General features: G+C 37.0%; 1 protein-coding gene and 1 long non-coding RNA gene across 4 annotated transcripts in view; one reads left to right on the top strand and one right to left on the bottom strand.

Moving 5' to 3' along the window:
* The window catches only part of LOC133529675 (neuropeptide F receptor), a 114,533-nt gene that overhangs the window by 24,358 nt on the left and 71,031 nt on the right, over positions 1 to 19,144 (bottom strand). Inside the window, exon 3 of the mRNA XM_061867446.1 lies at positions 3,185 to 3,418. Within this exon, the coding sequence (XP_061723430.1) occupies positions 3,185 to 3,418 (234 nt within the window). The remainder of the gene's footprint in view (positions 1 to 3,184; positions 3,419 to 19,144) is intronic.
* Positions 8,027 to 16,188, top strand: LOC133529514 (uncharacterized). Of its 3 annotated transcripts, XR_009801149.1 has the most exons (3): positions 8,027 to 8,834; positions 10,014 to 10,086; positions 15,929 to 16,188. It is a non-coding gene; the product is annotated as an uncharacterized LOC133529514 (long non-coding RNA). The 3 variants fall into 3 exon arrangements; XR_009801147.1 differs by lacking the exons at positions 8,027 to 8,834; positions 10,014 to 10,086 and adding an exon at positions 11,369 to 15,261; XR_009801148.1 differs by lacking the exons at positions 8,027 to 8,834; positions 10,014 to 10,086 and adding an exon at positions 11,369 to 15,265.

The raw sequence follows: 19,144 nt of genomic DNA, 5'->3' as shown, positions 1-19,144 counted from the left end.
AAGATAGCAAGGCTCTTTAACGGATTATATTTGAAGTTTTTTGATAGCCCCTGAGTCCAGTGAAATCCTTCAAAAACTTGTGTTGCCCTAACTAACTATTGTGGCGCAGTGATCCAAAGAGGGTCTTGGCCTCCAAAACGAGAGAACGCCACCTGTCCCGATCCTGTGCCACTTCCTGCCAGTTAGGGATTGCAATCCGGATTATTCGAACTTCGAAAATCCGGATTATCCGCGAATTTTTCAATCCGTTTAAAAATCCGGATTTTTAAACCGCAATCCGAATTTTTGGATTTTTGACAAACTATTATACAATTGTATTTTGCACCATTAAAATGTTCTGATTACTGAAAATACGCGTCAAGCGAGTTATCTGGCCGTGTGGCAGCACTGCTGCCCGAGCGCTCGCTCACTGGCCTGGGGCCTTACCCCCTCTGCTCCGCGCCGCGGCCGCCGCACCGGAGTCGCGCGACCCACCGACCGTGCCGAAAAGATGCGACTTTATTGACGGCAGACGCTAGTTTAAAGTTAATGATAAACACTTTGGAAAGCTACGAAGATTCGTTTTCAAATAAACTAACGACAGCTTTAAAATGATGCATTTCGGAGAGGCGTCTAGAGAATGTGACTGGGACGTTGCAGTACTTGCATAATTATCAACAGTTCGTTTTACAGTCCAATGACGAACTATTTAAGACACCAACGTTCGGGCAAATCAAGGACACAATTTGCAACGTTGCTGCGACTGCCTCCTCGTTGACCTCACCATCCTCTATTTAAAGCATCCCTATCCCTTCAACGAGTTCGATTGCGATTGAGGTGCGGTTTTTGTTGTTCTTTTTTCTTCTTGATTAGCTCTCGATGCTGTCATGTTTCGCAGCGAAATATGTAACGGGGTACTGCGATATAGGTTCCGCAGCGGAGATGTGATAAAACCCTCAATAAATTTTGATCTCATTGTTCGAGAATGTAGGATTCTTAATTAAAATGATTAAAGAAGAATTTTTTGTGTTTCCAATATGCTTTTGTTATTAATATAATATAACTGTGTAATGAATATAACTTGTTAATGATCATAAGAATATCACAGTAATTAAAAAGACTGATTTCTTATTAAAAAGTCGTTTTATTACAATTTATTCGTAGTACCAAGAAAAAATTCCCTAAATCCGGATTTTATCCGAAGTTCGGATTTCTGCCTGAAAATTATCCGAAAATCCGGATTTGGTGAAATAGATTCGGATTTGCAATCCCTACTGCCAGTTATCGGCTTTGAGTTGGCACAAATCCGCCTGTACACTGTCGCTCCAGCGGTATCTGTTGCCCTAACCAGTGAAAAAGCATTGTACAGTCAAAAGATTTAATTTGTGCCCATTTTGTACCTTGTCAGAGACAATAGTATGAGGTCTCTAGCGACTTTCATGTTATTTGTTACTGTTACAAGGTACGTAATGGGTCACAAATTAAATCTTTTGACTGTACAATCGTCTGCAAAAGGACCATTGAAAGTAATCTGTTTGTTAGTGGTTATTTATGTAAATGGTAAAGAGCAATGGACTCAGTATACTACTATCATGGACCTAGAATTCTAAGGACGTAGTTTCGCTAAAACACAAATAGGATTCCGTTATCCAGCAATTTTCTAGTATTTACGCGTGACACACACACGTTGAAAGTTATCTCTATGGCTTCCTCCACCAATCTGCCGTCAGTCGAATTGAAACGTCAGTGGATTAATTGTTCGAAGAAAAAAATTAAATACGCCGTGCGTGGTTGAATGTTGCAAAAATTATACCGATCGAAAGAAAAAAAGAGGCAGGATACATTTTCATGCATAAGTTAATCAATTATCACATTATCTTTCGTAAAATACGATATTGATCCATGTAGTTGTACCTAAAGTGGAAGGCGCTCCCACTTTTTTTGCCATACTAAATTGAACCGTATCCCCGTGCTAGAAAGGTGTTCGTACCAAACTAGAGAAAAGATACCTAATCCGCCTAGGTATACATTCGTGACACGCACACATTTAATCCTTCCGCCATTGCAGTGTCACAGCTGGTCGTCAGTTGCGCGGCCTCTGTCAAATTGTTCCTCTACGACTACTATACTGCCTGTAGCAAGCCGAATTTCAGCCAGATTCGAACTTTAAGATTCACTTTTGACACTGACATACCTACTCCGTATCTTTAGCATAATTATGTTTGACGTAAGTATCTTAGAGTTCGAATTTTATTTCTTATTAACTGGAACTATCTGCCCATGACTAGTTTAAAAAGATTTTAATACTTTATTGCTTTTATGGAAGACACTATAGCGAGTAGAAGTTTTGTATGTAATCTTCTAACTTCTTTGTATTGCTGTTACTAGCAACGAAAACTTGTAATAGATCGATGACGAAGACGCGTGCCTTGAATCGTATTATCATGTCATTAAAGGTTAGATTTGACAAATCTGCGCGTCATCGTGGATGACACGAACTATACATGACATAGATATAGGTTACTTGCATGTTCATATCAAATTTCATGTTATTTTCAGAATAGCGTTTTAAAATAAGACCATAACTTCGATTGCATAAAATAAATATACCTAAATATAAACCAATCAATCACAATCGACCACAAATCGACCTAGCCAAACTAATCAATAACTAATCAGATGGATCCCAGACCCGGTGTGGAGCCTTTCCACATTAAAAACGTCATTAGCATCACGTATATTTAAAAAAGTTAAGATTACTACGACAATTTCTGTGGAAATGTTCTGTGGTGGGTCTATGGACAGGCTTGTTTCGCTTATATGTGTAAAATCATTTATTGACAAGGGTTCTACAGCGACTTAACTAAACCAATAACTAGCTTAAACTTAGCAGTTATTTTAATTTACAATGTTAATGCGGCTATAGTTATTAATATTTACAATACCTACTAGTTGATGGAGGGTAGATTTAGTTTTTTTTCTGCCAACAAACTGTACTGCAGTTTGGCAGATTAGTAGTTTAAGGCTTTTTGTAATCTTCTTTTGATTCAAATAAATAAATTAAAAAAAAAGCAAAGTTTATACTATAGGTACTAGGCGACGATATACATACGTATACATATAACATACTTATACATAGAAAGCATCCATGACTGATGTATGTTGGCGCCTAGGTTCGTATAACTTTCCAAATAATAAAAATTACCTGGTATCGATCCAGTGCGATAGCCGTAATAGTGATAGTGGAGACGAAGATCGAAATGGCCTGAATAGCGCCAGTGGCCTTACAGAGACACGACCAGTCTGGCAACGGCCAGTGTTTCGTCAGCAGCTCCATGAGGGTCAGAGGGGTGCCGAAGCAGCAGACGAGGGCGTCCGACACCGCGAGGTTGACAATAAACATATTGCGGGCTGTTCGCATTTGGGGCTTGCGGACTACCTGGAAGAGAAACGATATATTATTAGTTAGTTCTGCATTTTATCAGTAAATAAGTTTTTGGCAAAAATAAAATTATTATCGCAGGTTTTTTCCACAGACTATTAATTTAATACTCATCGAGACAATTCATAAAACCCGAAACACAATTAGGTTGCGTTGCTTTATCACAGGGTTCATATGGACACCACTGTCTCCATGATCAGATCAGCTCGACGGTGTCATAATGTTACATTGTCACCCGACTTACCGCAAACTGGGAAGCGGGTCAAATTGATAGCAAGTTCAATTTACAGGTAAAACTAAATAAAAGTTTGTTATTTACCATGATTTAAAGTTCGTGTCATCCACGATGTCAGATTGGCAGATTTGTCAAATCTAACCTACCTAAAATATCGAAATTTCAACAGCGCAGTTTCACAGTAAACTGACGTGGAACTGTCTAGCTAATGAATAATGAGTCTAGAAACAAAAAATAATTACCATTCATTAGTCAACACCCGACAACCCATCGTGGCTATTCGTAAATATTTGTTATATGTAAAGTCCAGTCTTAAACCTAACTACCAACCGAACAACGTCATGCTCTACAAACGTAGCACATTTTCACATTGGCGAAATGATTATTAATTTGATGGAAACCATTTTATAAAACAAGTAAAAGTGTTAAATGTAGTGTTTAGTTTTTATAGTTGCCCAATTTCACAGTAGATGTCGCTGTTCTATCGGCTACTTCACGCTATTAAGATTTTTCTACAGCCCCTTATAAGGTGAATTTGGGTTCGGAATAAATGAGTATTAAGTTGTCAAGTGAAGTGTTTCATTACAAAAGGTAGGAAGTGCAGTGTAGTGAGTGAACAAAAAGAATAAATTAAAATTTGTTCTAGAGCGCCTTTGACAACATAGAACATACGCTTAGTACACTCAACCTGTTTATCTTTACTTTTAGGGCCTATTTTATAGTGTGCAAGTATTGGATAGCTTATTAAGCACTTTATATAACGATGACTTTATTCATCAGATAAGTGGCAAGTAGCTTATTTAGGACTTTGCTTGGACATTGTGAAACAGGCCCTGTCCTATAGTTTACATTTTGATACCTGCCTATCTTAATAAATAGTAATAAATAAATATTACAGGACATAGTCCTACGGTAAGCTTATAAGTCTTGTGTTGTGGGTATGTACTTAGACAACGAAATAGGTAATATATAATTATTTATAAATACTTCAATATCAGGAACAAATATCTGTGCTCATCACACAAATAAATGCAATTACCAGGATTTTAATCAGATTATAGTGTTGCTATGTTTTATCTCTGTCGCATACGTCACACCTAACGCAGGTGGGGGTAGACAGTTCCTCACCGGGCGTTGACAAGAGTGGTGGTGCGCGTTGGAGCCAAGTCCCGTAGTAACTCTAATCCTAAACTTCTGGGTGTTCTTAGGACACTACACGGACCATCGGCTTCATAGGCAGGATCACTACCTACTAGGCCAGACAGGTCGACAAATTTAATTTGAATCATGATGTTTTACAGTGACAGATGTCCTGTTAAACCATTACCTACCTACCTTCCAATAAGTGAGTTGATGCACAAAACCGTCCATATTGCGTGAATCCATTAAATTTAAAAAGTCGTTAAAACGAACGTGCTCGTAAACCAGTGAAGCTTTTTAAAAGCGTTTTTACAGAAATTATTTTATTTATATTAATGGAACGGTAAACGTTTGTATACGTAGGTTGATAACGGTCACATCAGCGTTAATTTTAATGTTCATACGTAGCGTTAAATGTGAATGGTCGAGTACGAATCGTTCAATCGTTAACTAACCCGTTAATAAATTCAGTAACAAACGTTCTTCTTTTCTTTTTATAGGCTTTTTCAAACGCTATGGAAGGTAGAGGCAAGGAACAAAATCTCCTTAGGCAGAACTTGCAAAAGTGTCAAGCTGTCAGAGTGGCTAAGATCCTAGGTGTTATTGACGGAGTGAAGTGCGCTGTCTATTATTAGATTTTTTTCTCAAGTATTCTAGGTATTGTAGCGACACCTATTTATGGTTTTTTGTCGGACACTTCTTGGTATATGGAGATTCTGTTCCTTGGCTCTACGTTCCATATAAAACGCGAAGGATGGGTGATAGTTTCTATTCATTCCATGCCATTGACGTTTCAGACCAATCCTTTATGAACAAAAATAACTTGAATCCCAATAGGACAAAAATACATATCTTCGTAGCTTAGAATATCTCATAATAATAAATACAGATCATCAAAATATAAATTATTATATTTTGATGATATTAATAGGTATACAAATAAATAAAGTTTGACTCTACTTGTCGACCGAATCGATTCAGCTTGTGTCGAATTGTGAAGGTACGTTTAATTAAAAATATAAATCATCACAAATAGAATCGATTACATGGCCTTTGCAGATTTAATCGAGAATCGTAAAAAATCGTTTCTAATTTGCATTGTCATAACACTCATAATCCTATACTTTATTACTTTTTGAAATGTGTTTGAAAAAGACTATAAATGAGAAAGTAATTTAACTGGTAATAATCTTCTTTTTACAATATATGTCCAAAATATGCTAAATATGGTACAGTTATAAGCTCTCCAGTACGGGTAAGATGGTCGGCTTTTTATCATTTGTTACCATGCCGGTCACGTTCTAACAAGTATGTGAGTGCGAAAGAGACGGGCATAGTGACAGGTGATAAAAATGGAACCATCGCTGAAATAAGATGAGATTGTTTTTCTTGCGGCAAGTTGTTTATAATTTTGACTAACATTTGTATATCAAAGCTAAAGGAGAATATTTACACGACAATACTTTTTTATGTTAAATGACCGCATTATTCATACATATGTAATGAAATTATGTAAATGGCATGTAAGTAAGAAAAACTTACCTCAAAAAACTGCCGATAGGTAATCGTAGTATATAATTGAACAAATTCAAGCTTTAGAGAAAGTTTCGTATCAAATAGACCTAAAAAAACTAAAGAAAAAAATCTAACAATACAACGTGCATAATATTATCTATAGCCTTACCACGAGTTTGATATAATTATTGAAAGTAATATTGTCAGATTATCATTAGTCATAATTCTGAAACCGTTAACTTTCCAGTATTTTCGTAAGGTTATTCTATAGATAGGTTAGGTTTGTTTTATGGCAATTCTGAAAAGTTACACGTTTCTGAGAAAAACCAAATTATGACTAACGACAATGCGGACAAACATTATGACTTAAACCTTGATGGGAAACAATAGAGATCCGTTTGACACATTCGCTAGCGTGAGTGTAACTTACTTTCTTTGCATCTCGCTCGTACTAGCATATTAGTGCGAGCGAGTATATAGGAAGTAAGTTACGCAGACGTTAGCAAATATATCCGTTTGACACTGTTAAGGCAGTCGTGGTGAGCCTACTAGTGAAGGTGCCTACTTATTACGATTGTTTTCAAATACCGAAATGTCATGACATTTATGGAGAGGAGATTAAGATTTTTTTTCAAAACCTGTAGGGCTAAGATGGTCGGCTCTTTATCATTTGTCACCATGCCTGACACGTTCTAACAAATATGTAAGTGTAAAAGTGACGGGCATAGTGACAAGCGATAAAAATGGAACCATGCTGCCACCGCTGGTTTAAGTTTTAATCAAATGGTTGCTACACAATGTGTTTTTCATAATGATGATTTTAGAGAAAACATTCCAACAAATTACAGTAAAGGATATAATCGGAGACTTCTTTTAGAAATGTCGTTAGGTTTCCCATTTGAAAAAGTACCTATTTTTAATCTTAGTTTTATTTGTGGGTTCATTGCAAACACATTACTCGTCATAATATCAATATACATGGTTGGCTAAACACGATTATAATATCTAATGTCTTTCTATAATGTATTCTCTTATCTTCGAAGACCATAAAGTAGGGTATAATTACTATTTTACTGTTACAGTTCGTCCTACCGTTTCTGCCATAAAGTGATTACTTCAAGTGTTAAGTCAGATAGGCTTATATTATACCCATTAACTTAATTAGGAGCCTAAAATGTGTATGTTATGGTTGGTTTCATGACTCTGATATGTAAATGTTACCTATAGTAATAATTTTCCGTTATATATAAATAGCGTAAAATTTTCAGAGCAAAATTATTACAGAGTCGTCTACGAATAATCATGTGTCTACACTACGAGTACATAATGATAATGGTAATGATAATGATACACTGATTATAATGAGTGATAATGGAGTTGCAGGCGTACATAGGCTACGGATACTGCTTACCATCAGGCACGCCGTATGCTTGTTTGCCACCGACGTAGTATAAAAAATAATAATGCTAAATATGTAAGCGTGAAAGATTTCTTTTGGCAGGATTAAACTACAACCTATAAGTACTGGTGAATAATATTATTCTCCTTTTTTGCAACACTAGACATACAAAGGTATATCGGTAATCGGCTTATATCGTACGTGTCATCCACAATGACGCGCGGATTTGTCAAATTTAACCTTTAACTACATAAAATTATGTGTCAAGGCATACGCGTCGTCGTGAATGATATGATTTATAACACTTTTAAAAATTGTGGAAAGGACAATGGGCACTTTTGTATGGGGAGTGTCCCATGGATGTATACTGTTGAGACATATGTCGTTTTAAAGCTCTTAATCGTAGTATTATTTTATTGTATGGCACCAACCTTGGACCACTTGCAGGGACCGAGCTATATAAAAAAAGAAGTTGCGCATAGAAGCAGTTATATTTCCTTATACGCGGGATATAAAAAGTTTTAGCGTATTTTATTCGAAAGAATATAAAAAATGCTTTATGTTTTTTGTATCAACACCAATGATAAAGTATTTAAAGGGACACAATGTACAGTTTTAAAAAATCGTCATTCTAAAAATTACTTGATACACAGCGAAATAAGAGTGTATACAAATGCCATGTATATCATATGAAAAGTATTTTTATAAGCTATTTTTCGTATAGTATAACTGGGGTCAAATCGTTGCAGGGACCAAAATAAAACCATTTAATGAGTTAATTAATTGTAGTTAATTACGCCTTAACTTTTCTACTCAACGCCAGATGTCGCTCTAAAGCAAAATTCTACTTGACGTAAAACATTTATACATAGCGGTAATCTCGTCAGTCTTACTCCATCATTTTAAAAAGTATAGACTAGTTTATGGTTTTCTAAAGTTATGTCAAGATGACTCTGAATGTAATATTGTCAACAATAATTGTCAAAACACGCAATTTAAAATATTCAACATTGTAATTACAAAATAGTATATTTCTAATACGCTATAATTTTCTCCAATCGAAAGGCACTCCATTCCATTGATCTCAGAGAGTATGCTCCTTGATGATCTTCACTATTCATGGGGTAGGTAAGATAAAAGTATTATTTTTTCTCGTATAGCTGCTATATAGCGTTCGACTCCATGGAAAATAAAGGCTCCAAATTATATAAAAAATGTAGCATATATACAAAGTGCAATTTAGATAGTATTCCAGAAAAAAATGCGCCAATGTAAATGCTGAAAAGTTTCCGTATTGTCGAACAAATTCATATCTACTTCTGATCTACGCGACCTTAGAAGTTTGGATTGTCCTACCTAATCATTTTACATTTTATTGTTTTCAGAACAAGAATTATTTTACTTCCCACTGTCTATGTAAGGGGACTTAGAGCGGATTCATACTTTACTATACGTGTCGTGTCGAATGATAGTCCCTATGTCAGTTTCTCCAATTCTATTTTGCGTAGGATAAGTTAAAAAAATAATTAAAAATATGTTTTACCGTATTTTTATTCGTGAAATGTTACCTATATTTCTAAGTTAATGATTGTACTATACTTCAAAAAATATGTCTGACAAACATTTTACATGAAAGCCATTTTTCCCCGTAAAAATGAACCATCTTTTGAATTTATGATAATTTATTCATATTTTAATGTACAGTCAGCGTCAAATATTTTGTAGCAGTCAAAGTGGCCAAATAGTTCGGTACACCATACTAATATATGGTGTACCGAACTATTGGCTACTTTGGTTGCTACAAAGTATTTGACGCTGACTGTACTCGGGTAATATTGCAGGCATTATATCAGCACCAAATAAATGCTGTGAACCAGATATATAAAGTGTTTTAAGTGGCGAATAACGTTTCCAAATCGCATTTTCTTTTAACATATCATTCTTTTTTCTTTTTTTTTGCTCTTTTTTTCACGACCGGTTTGGTCTAGTAAGTCGATGATCCTGGGTTTGAATCCCGGTAAGGGCATTATTTGTGTGATGAGCACAGATATTTGTTCCTGAGTCATGGATGTTTTCTATGTATTTAAGTATTTGTATATTATATATTATTATGTCGTTGTATGAGTACCCACAAAACAAGCCTTCTCGGCTTGCCGTGGGACTCAGTCAATTTGTGTAAGAATGTCCCTATAATATTTATTTATTGTTATTATTATTGTATGTCCGGTAACAGAACTCCCCAGGAGCACTCGGATGTGTAAGGTCGCTACTCCCCAACTTATTATAATTGTTATTACTTTCAGCATTTTTAAGTTATTCATCGGACACTGAGGCCATTGAAGTTTTAAGCTGGCGGCATCAAAATGGAGTACCTAGGTACTGTTTCAAATAAATGGGTGGTAAGTAAGTACATTTGGTGAAGTGGAACTGCTGATGTTGTTCAGAAACGGAACTCTTCCACGCGCGTGATTTGTCTTCTTTGTAAGCGAGTAAGTTTCAAGTACCAAGGTTTTTAGGAACCTTTGTGTCAAGGTAAAGGTCTGACGATGGGTTCCATGAGGAAGCGAGGGAACACCTCAAATCTTATAGGCATATAGTAATTTTGGATTTTCATCAATACTTTAAGCTTTTTAATTCCCACTAGTGGCATTTAATGAAGTGGAACTTCTGATGTTGACCAAAACGGAACTCTTGAACGTGCGAGATTTTTCTTCTTTGTTTTTTTTTTGATATAAGAGGCAAACGAGCAGACGTCACACCTGATGGTAAGCGATTACCGCCGCCCATGGACACCTGCTAAACCATAGGGGTTGTAAGTTCGGTGCTGGCCTTTAAGATTGGAATACGCTGTTTTCTTAAAGTTTTAAATGTCGTATTGGTCCGGAAATACCGCAGGCGACAGATCATTTCATAGTTTAGCTGTATGAGGCAGGAAGTTTCTATAGAAATGCACAGTTGAGGACTGCCAATCATCTAAGTGGTGAAAATAAAAATGTTGTAGCGTAGAGCGCTGACGAAAAGAGGCGACAAGTATTAATCCGAGCAATTCGATGGAACACTCGCCGTAATAGATTTGTCCTGATAAGTTTGTAGAAAGTAAGGTTGTTAAGAAACATCTGTGTCTAGATCCAGATCTGATAGATACCTCAAACCTTATAGAAATACATATAGTTTTTTTTTGGATTTACATCAATATCTTTAGGCGTTTTATTAAAAAAAAAAGCGACATTTAATCAAGTGGAACTGCTGATGTGTTCCAGAACGGAACTTTTCAACGCACACGTTTTGTATTCTTTATTAAGCTTGTAGTGAGTAAGGTTCTTAAGGTGTACTTAATACATCAATGTCCAGTTCTGATGATGGGTTTCATGAAGAATCGAGGGAATTCCTAAAATCTTTTAGGCATACATGTAATAATTTCTGGGATTTTATTTACATATCAAGCATTATTATTAAAAAAAGTGTCATTTGACTAAAAGTACCAGCTGATGTTGACCAGAATGGAACTCGCCAACTCGCGCGCGATTTGTTTTATTAGTTAAGTTTGTAGCAAGTATGTTTTAAGTATTAAGGTTTTTAGGAACATTTGTGTCAAGGTAAAGGTCTGAAGATGGGTCCCAAGAAGAATCGAGGGAATTTCTTAAATGCTATAGGCATATATGTAGTACTTATTGGATTTTCATCAACATATTATCAACTTTTATTCACAAAAGTGACATTTGATGATGTGGAACTACTGATGTTGACCAGAACGGAACTCCAACGCGTGCAATTTTTCTTCGTTAAGTTTGTAGCAAGTAAGGTTCTTAAGAAACATTTTTGACAAAGTACAGTTCTGATGATGGGTTTCATGAAGAATCGAGGGAATTCCTAAAATCTTATAGGCATACATGTAATAATTTCTGGGATTTTATTTACATATCAAGCATTTTTATTAAAAAATTGTCATTTGACTAAGTGTAACAGCTGATGTTGACCAGAATGGAACTCGCCAACTCGCGCGCGATTTGTTTTATTAGCTAAGTTTGTAGCAAGTAAGTTTTAAGTATTAAGGTTTTTAGGAACATTTGTGACAAGGTAAAGGTCTGATGATGGGTCCCATGAAGAATCGAGGGAATTTCTTAAATGCTATAGGCATATATGTAGTACTTATTGGATTTTCATCAACATATTATCAACTTTTATTCACAAAAGTGACATTTGATGATGTGGAACTACTGATGTTGACCAGAACGGAACTCCAACGCGTGCAATTTTTCTTCGTTAAGTTTGTAGCAAGTAAGGTTCTTAAGAAACATTTTAGACAAAGTACAGTTCTGATGATGGGTTTCATGAAGAATCGAGGGAATTCCTAAAATCTTATAGGCATACATGAAATAATTTCTGGGATTTTATTTACATATCAAGCATTTTTATTAAAAAATTATCATTTGACTAAGTGTAACAGCTGATGTTGACCAGAATGGAACTCGCCAACTCGCGCGCGATTTGTTTTATTAGTTAAGTTTGTAGCAAGTAAGTTTTAAGTTTTAAGGTTTTAAGGAACATTTGTGTCAAGGTAAAGGTCTGAAGATGGGTCCCATGAAGAATCGAGGGAATTTCTTAAATGTTATAGGTATATATATAGTACTTATTGGATTTTCATCAACATATTATCAAGTTTTATTCACAAAAGTGACATTTGATGATGTGGAACTACTGATGTTGACCAAAACGGAACTCCAACGCGCGCAATTTTTCTTCGTTGTTAAGTTTGTAGCGAGTAAGATTCTCAAGAAACATTTTTGTCGAAGTACAGTTCTGATGATGTGTTTCATGAGAAAGCGAGGGAACTCCTCATTCTCCTCAATTCTTATAGGCATATAGTCATTTTGGATTTTCATCAATATCTTTAGCTTTTTTTATTCACATTAGTGGCATTTGATGAAGTGGAACTAGTGATGTTGACTAAAACGGAACTCTTCAACGCGCGAGATATTTTCATTTTTTGTTTGTTGTGATATAAGAGGCAAACTAGCAGACGAATCAACTGATGGTAAGCAATTACCGCTGGCCATGGACATCTGTTACACCATAGGGATTGTAAGTGCGGTGCCGGCATTTAAGATAGGAATACGCTATTTCCTTAAAGTTTTAAAGATCGTATTGGGCCGGAAATACCGCATGCGACAGATCATTTCATAGTTTAGCTGTATGAGGCAGAAAGTTTCTAGAGAAATGCACAGTTGAGGATTGCCAACCATCTAAGTGGTGAAGATATAAATGATGTAGCGTAAAGTGGTGACGGAAAGAGGCGGCAGAGATTAATCCGAACAATTCCTCGGAACTTTTAAGTTTGTAGAAAGTAAGGTTCTTAAGAAATATCTGTGCTAGACACCAGTGTCTAGTGTCTAGGTCTGATGATGGACAGCTCAAACCTTATAGAAATACATATAGTTTTTTTTTCATCAATATCTCTAGGTGTTTTATTTAAAAAAAGTTATATTTGATCAAGTGGAACTGCTGATGTTGTCCAGAACGGAACTTTTCAACGCACGCGTTTTGTATTCTTTATTAAGCTTGTAGCGAGTAACGTTCTTAAGGTGTATTTATATCAATGTTCAGTTCTCATGATGGGTTTCATAAATAATCGAGGGAATTCCTGACATCTTATAATTTCTGGATTTTTATTTACATATCAAGCATTTTTATTAAAAAGTGACATTTGACGAAACGCAACAGCTGATGCTGGCCAAAATGGAACTCGCCAATTCGCGCGCGATATGTTTTATTTGTTTATTTTGTAGCAAGTAAAGTTCTTGAAGATATTTGTGTCATAAGGTCTAGTTCTGATGATGGGTTCCATGAGAAATCGAAGAAATTCCTCAAATCTTATAGGCATACAATACATACAGTAATGTTTGGATTCTCGTCAACATATCAAGCATTTTTATTTAAACAAGTTAGTGATATTGACCAGAACGGAACTCTTCAACGCGCGCGATTCTTATTCTTTGTTAAGTTTGTAGCAAGCTAGGTTCTTAGGAAACATTTGTGTCAAGGTCCAGTTATGATGATGGATTCAATGAGGAATTGAGGATTTTAAATCGATTTGAATTCTCAATTGGGAGGAATTGAGGATTTTCGTCAACATATCAAGTTTTTTTTATTTGAACAAGTGACATTTGATGAAGTGAAACTGCTGATATTGAGCAAAATGGATTTCTTCAACGACAAGTATTTTACCTTAGGCGGTTTTTTTATTTATTTCGTTTATAGCATGTAAGGCTTTTAAGGAACATTTGTGTCAAGGTCCAGTTCTGATGATAGGTTCTACGAGAAACCGAAGGAGCTTCTCATATTGTATAGGATAGGCATACATATAGTCATTTTAGGATTTTCATCAATATTACAAGCATTTTTACTCAATAAAGTGACATTTGATGAAGTAGAAATTGCTGATGAAGAACGGAACACCTCAACGACTTCCAGATTCTTTATTTTTATTACTCTTCTTTCTTTTTCATTATTCTTAGAACAGGTATTTCTACTAAGTGAACTGAACTGCTACTATAGTAGGTAGGTAGGTTAAATAGGTTAAAACTGTAAGGATTATTATGTATAAGTAGTCTTTCTTTTAATTAAACATAGGTAAGTAATTCTATTTAAGTATAAGTATCTTTAAAAAAAACATCAATCGACTCTTATCTGTCACTAGTTCTAGTTTCAGAGTATAAAATCCGGGTACAGAGCCACGGCTAGCCGGGTAGCCAGACAGTTCGAATACGGACAAGTTATTGTTAATAAAAAATCTTATCGTCTTGCAAAAGTGAGGTAGATGTGAGCGTAAAGGAAACACAGCAGTTGCATATACTACAAAAAGTTATTGTCATAAATGTATAGGTTTCGAATACATGAATATAAAGTTAAAATGCTGGTAAAAGTATTAGTTTTTATCATTAACCATTTTATATCCCAACAAAACTAAATGCTTACCTAATGTAGGTTACGTTAGGTAATAAATAAATAAATATGTAGGGACAATCTTACACAGATTGGCCCCAAACTAATCAAAGCTTGTACTATGGGTACTAGGCGACGTTAAACATACTTATTTAGATAAATATATATTTACGAATATACATAGAAAACACGCATGCCTTAGGAACAAATATCTGTGTTCATCACACAAAGAAATGCCCTTACGCGATTCAAACTCGGGACCATCGGCTTCATAGGCAGGGTCACTACCCACTAGGCCAAACCGGTAGGCAAAAGGTAAAGATAATTAGGTAAAGACAATGAATAATTAAACGTATTATAAATTGACACCAATATCCATCAAATAGTATAACTAGGTATGCTAAGAGCGTGCTTCAGGCCATTACGTCGCACCTTTAGAATGAAACTAATTTGACTCAAAAAGTACGACTACTTTATATATGTAGTTTGGTAGAACAGTAAGAACTCACTATATGTGTCTCTTTTTCATGCGGTGAAATCCCCCCACCCGGAAAGGGTAGCGACGCCCATTTTATCGACTCTCGAGTCGACTCCAATCTGATACTAATAGTAAGTAAGTACTTACTTAGTAAGCAAATTGTAGTAGTCATCCCTTCTTAATAAAAGGACGGAAGGATTGTAAAGATACTACTTTTTAACCGACTACAAAAACTTTTTTTTGTATATATGTTAAGTAAGATCTTCGTCATTTCTGAACCAATGTTGAAAATTAGTTATGGTTTGAAAGTGGGTATATAGTTCCAAGATGGTCCTATTTTTGACAAAACCACGAGGAATTAAGGGAACTCCCCAAATCTTATAGGCATTTTTTAGTTTCATCAACAGACCAGGCATTGCCATTCAAAAAAGTGCTATTTGAAGAAGTGGAACTTCTGATCAGGACCAGAAAAGAACTCTTTAACGATGCGTATTTCACGCTAGACGATTTGTCTTCTTTGTTATGTTTGTAAAGAAGCTACTTGCTTAACGAGGTTTAAGGAATATTTGTGTAAAGGTCTAGCTTACATCATGGGTTCCATGAGGAATTGAGGCAACCTCTCAATTCTTGATGGAACGTAAAACTGTTTATTGACATAATTGTCGATAGGTATCCCATCTGCTCTAATTTACCCCACTTGACGGTACTTACATGAAAAAAAACTTCTCTTAAAAATAGGAAACCGACTTCAAACATAGGTATTAGAAAACAATACAAAAACTGTTATTATATTTTCAGAAACCATACGGCAATAATGAGGATGCATCGACATAAGAAGAATCGAACATGGGCAAGATAAAGTTCAAGAAAAAAGCAAATATAATGTGTACTTGTGTGTAGTCAAAGAAAGTTGAAAAATAAAGCATAATTAATGGCCATAGAATACAGAACCAATACACGAACATTAAGACTATTAAAAATAGACATATAGGTTGATCGTACTACTCGTACTAATGTATTTCTTTTGTTCAATTATATTATTGCATTAAAGTTAGATTCTCTAGGTATATATTATTCATAGGTTCTGTATTCTATACGAATTGTTTTAGTGTAATTATTGTACTAAATACCGTTGACCGCCTGTCAACAGTATTTATTTCTACATTACTATCACAGAAGATTTTAGGCCCTTCAGTAGTTTTTGAATTAGTATTTACTATGGACAAATATAGCGAAATGTGAGTTTTTACCTAAAATATCAATCTTTTGTGAACGTGGTGTAGAGTATATACCGCCTAAGACTGAAGTAGCTACGCGGGCAACGGGTTCAAAATAGAATCGTGTTCATGGTCGGCCCATGGTAAAAATAATTAGGTACCCGTAGACCCGCTGGTGAACACTGTTTATGATAACACTTAAAATAAACTCTGTGGACCCACTACGAGAACATATTGGAGAGACTAGAGATAATACACCGCTTTAAGGGCGGTCGCACTCGGCATTGACATCTGGCGTCTAGATGGCGGGTGGACCTCAGCGAATTTCAAAGAAATATTTATAAACATCCAATGACGTTCGGCTCGGACACCAGATCTTCAATCTCCTGATTCCTGTGGAGTCTCCAGGTTCCATCCTCTCCACGTGTGGGTCCTAGGATTTTTCACGCTGCCAGACTCCGATGACTCGGGCACGTAGTCCAGATGGGTGAGGATCGTGCAGCCTGGAGGGCGTACTCTGAAGTTCCAAATGGCCGAAGACCGTCTAGACGTCCTAGGTAGGTCCCGCTGGAGAGACGAAATGCAAAAAGACCTTAGCGAACTCGGCGCCGTCGACTAGATGGAAACGGTTTTGGACAGAGAAGCATGGCGGTCTTTGGTGTCGGAGGCCAAGATCCACTTCGGGTCGCTGCGCCACAGCAGTAAGTAAGTATAAACATACTGTACCTTCTGTGTACCTAACCCAAAACAAGATATTTAAGAAAAACTCCACCCGCCATTCTGACGTCAGGATTGCGGTTGGACCTATGAAACCTTACATTATACCGCACTAAAAGTATGCAGTTATATGGTACAGTCGCCATCAGATATATCGGAGTGGCCGAGGTGCTCATAGATATCTAAACACGCACTCTAACCTCTTGACAGTAGAGGCATGTTCAGATATTCGTGGGTACCTTGGCCGCTGCGATATATATGATGGTGACTGTACCTTCAGTGTACCTCTGTAAATAGAAATAGAAACCGGTGTACCTCTCCCCAAAACAAGCTAGGCTAAACTCATGCACAATATAACTGCATACTTTTAGTGCGGTATAATGCAAGATTTCATAGGTCCACCCGCCATCCTGACGTCAGGTTGGCGGGTGGACCGTTTTGTAAAATATCTCGTTTTGGGGAAAGGTACACTGGTTTCTATTAAAGGTACACTGAGGTACACAGAAGGTACAATATGGTTATAAATATTTCTTTGAAATTCGCTGAGGTCCACCGCCATCCTGACGCTTACCATATATCTAAAGACCGACCTTAGGGGCAATAACGATAGTGCTAGTTCAGTTGTGTCATTCACAAATTCGAGCCAATCGTGCTGTCTAACGCAACTAGATGCGATCAATCGCGTGCGTAATGCGAACTCGTCAACCAATCACGTTGTGGCACTTGTGGCGTTAGACTGCACGATTGGCTCAAACTCGTGTGCGTAACACCGCTGTACTGGCCCCATTCTTATTGCCCGTAAGGCCCGTCCTCAGATATATTATGTCAATGACACAGTCGCGATTTAAAAAAATCACATCGCTTCTGCTACCAAATTGTTGAGCATAACGTTTTCCTATCCATAGGTTCCATCTGTCCAGTAGGATCCACCATCTCGATCCACCAGATTGAAGAGATTGTTACTAACTGATGGATCGAGATAATGAAACCTACTGAATAGAGCGGGTCGATTGGATATAACAAAGTACGCTTATATGAAACGGTGCTCCGGTGTGCGAGTGAGACAGTCAGGCCAATTTGAACTTGCATTTGACAGAAAACTGATTGTCTCCATCAAACGCTACCAGTTCCATTGCCGGCCTCTTCGCTGCCTTCTATAGTGGTTCAATCTTACCTTGCTTATGAATAAAAAGGGGCGTGCACACCGATATTAGAGTAATATTGGAATCATATCAGTTAGTTGCGGGCATCTCGCTCACACAAATACATGCGTATAAGTGCGAAATGAACGCACGAATGACAGATAAATGGTATCATTCCAATATTATTCTAAAATTGGTTTAATGTCAGTTGCACTTTCGAATTGGCCTACATAGCGATTTCCTTAGCCTGCACACCGGATCGGCGTGTGGGCCGGCATCTAGCTAATGTAAAGCACCCTCATTAGGTGCTTTTAGCCTTTTGAACGGCAAGAACACCTAAAGATGTGGTGAGAGAAAGCCGCGCGTACCTCATGCACTGCACTAGCTTTACAGCTTGCATTGCGACCAATGTATGCCGCTCACCGCCCCGCCGGTCGCGAGGGTCCAATCCGCGGCCCTAGAAGACGTACTTTACATAGAAACAAGAACACACGCGAGCATTTTGTGAGTTGTGTATGTGTACTTGTGTTATCTAGGCGCACAAACGGTTACAATATCAAGAAGTGTACACCGCGTGTGCAGTCCAACACGGGAGCACGGGTGCGATTTGAAAATAACGCGCTAGCGACGCATTACGACATTGATACTTTACCCTTTCAACGCCATAACAAAAACGTTACTCACATGCCAAGGTCACGGGCGCAAGTGAGCTTGAAAATGCATGAGTATTACATTAGGGACTTTGACAGCGATTATAACAGCTATAATCATTAATGTGTTCATGGCCCTTAAATCATGTCTAGTGACGGCGCCTTTAGATGTTCTTGACGTTCAAAAGGTTAAGGGCGTTTGCTAGCTGGCGCGAGTGCACGGAGCGGGTGCACGCGCGCGGGTGCCTTTGTAGGTAAAATTCGTCGCACGCGTCCGCGCCAGTTAGC

Source organism: Cydia pomonella, chromosome 21 (genome assembly GCF_033807575.1).
Source record: "Cydia pomonella isolate Wapato2018A chromosome 21, ilCydPomo1, whole genome shotgun sequence".
Classification (NCBI taxonomy): domain Eukaryota; kingdom Metazoa; phylum Arthropoda; class Insecta; order Lepidoptera; family Tortricidae; genus Cydia; species Cydia pomonella.
This window is presented reverse-complemented; position numbering and strand designations above follow the sequence as displayed.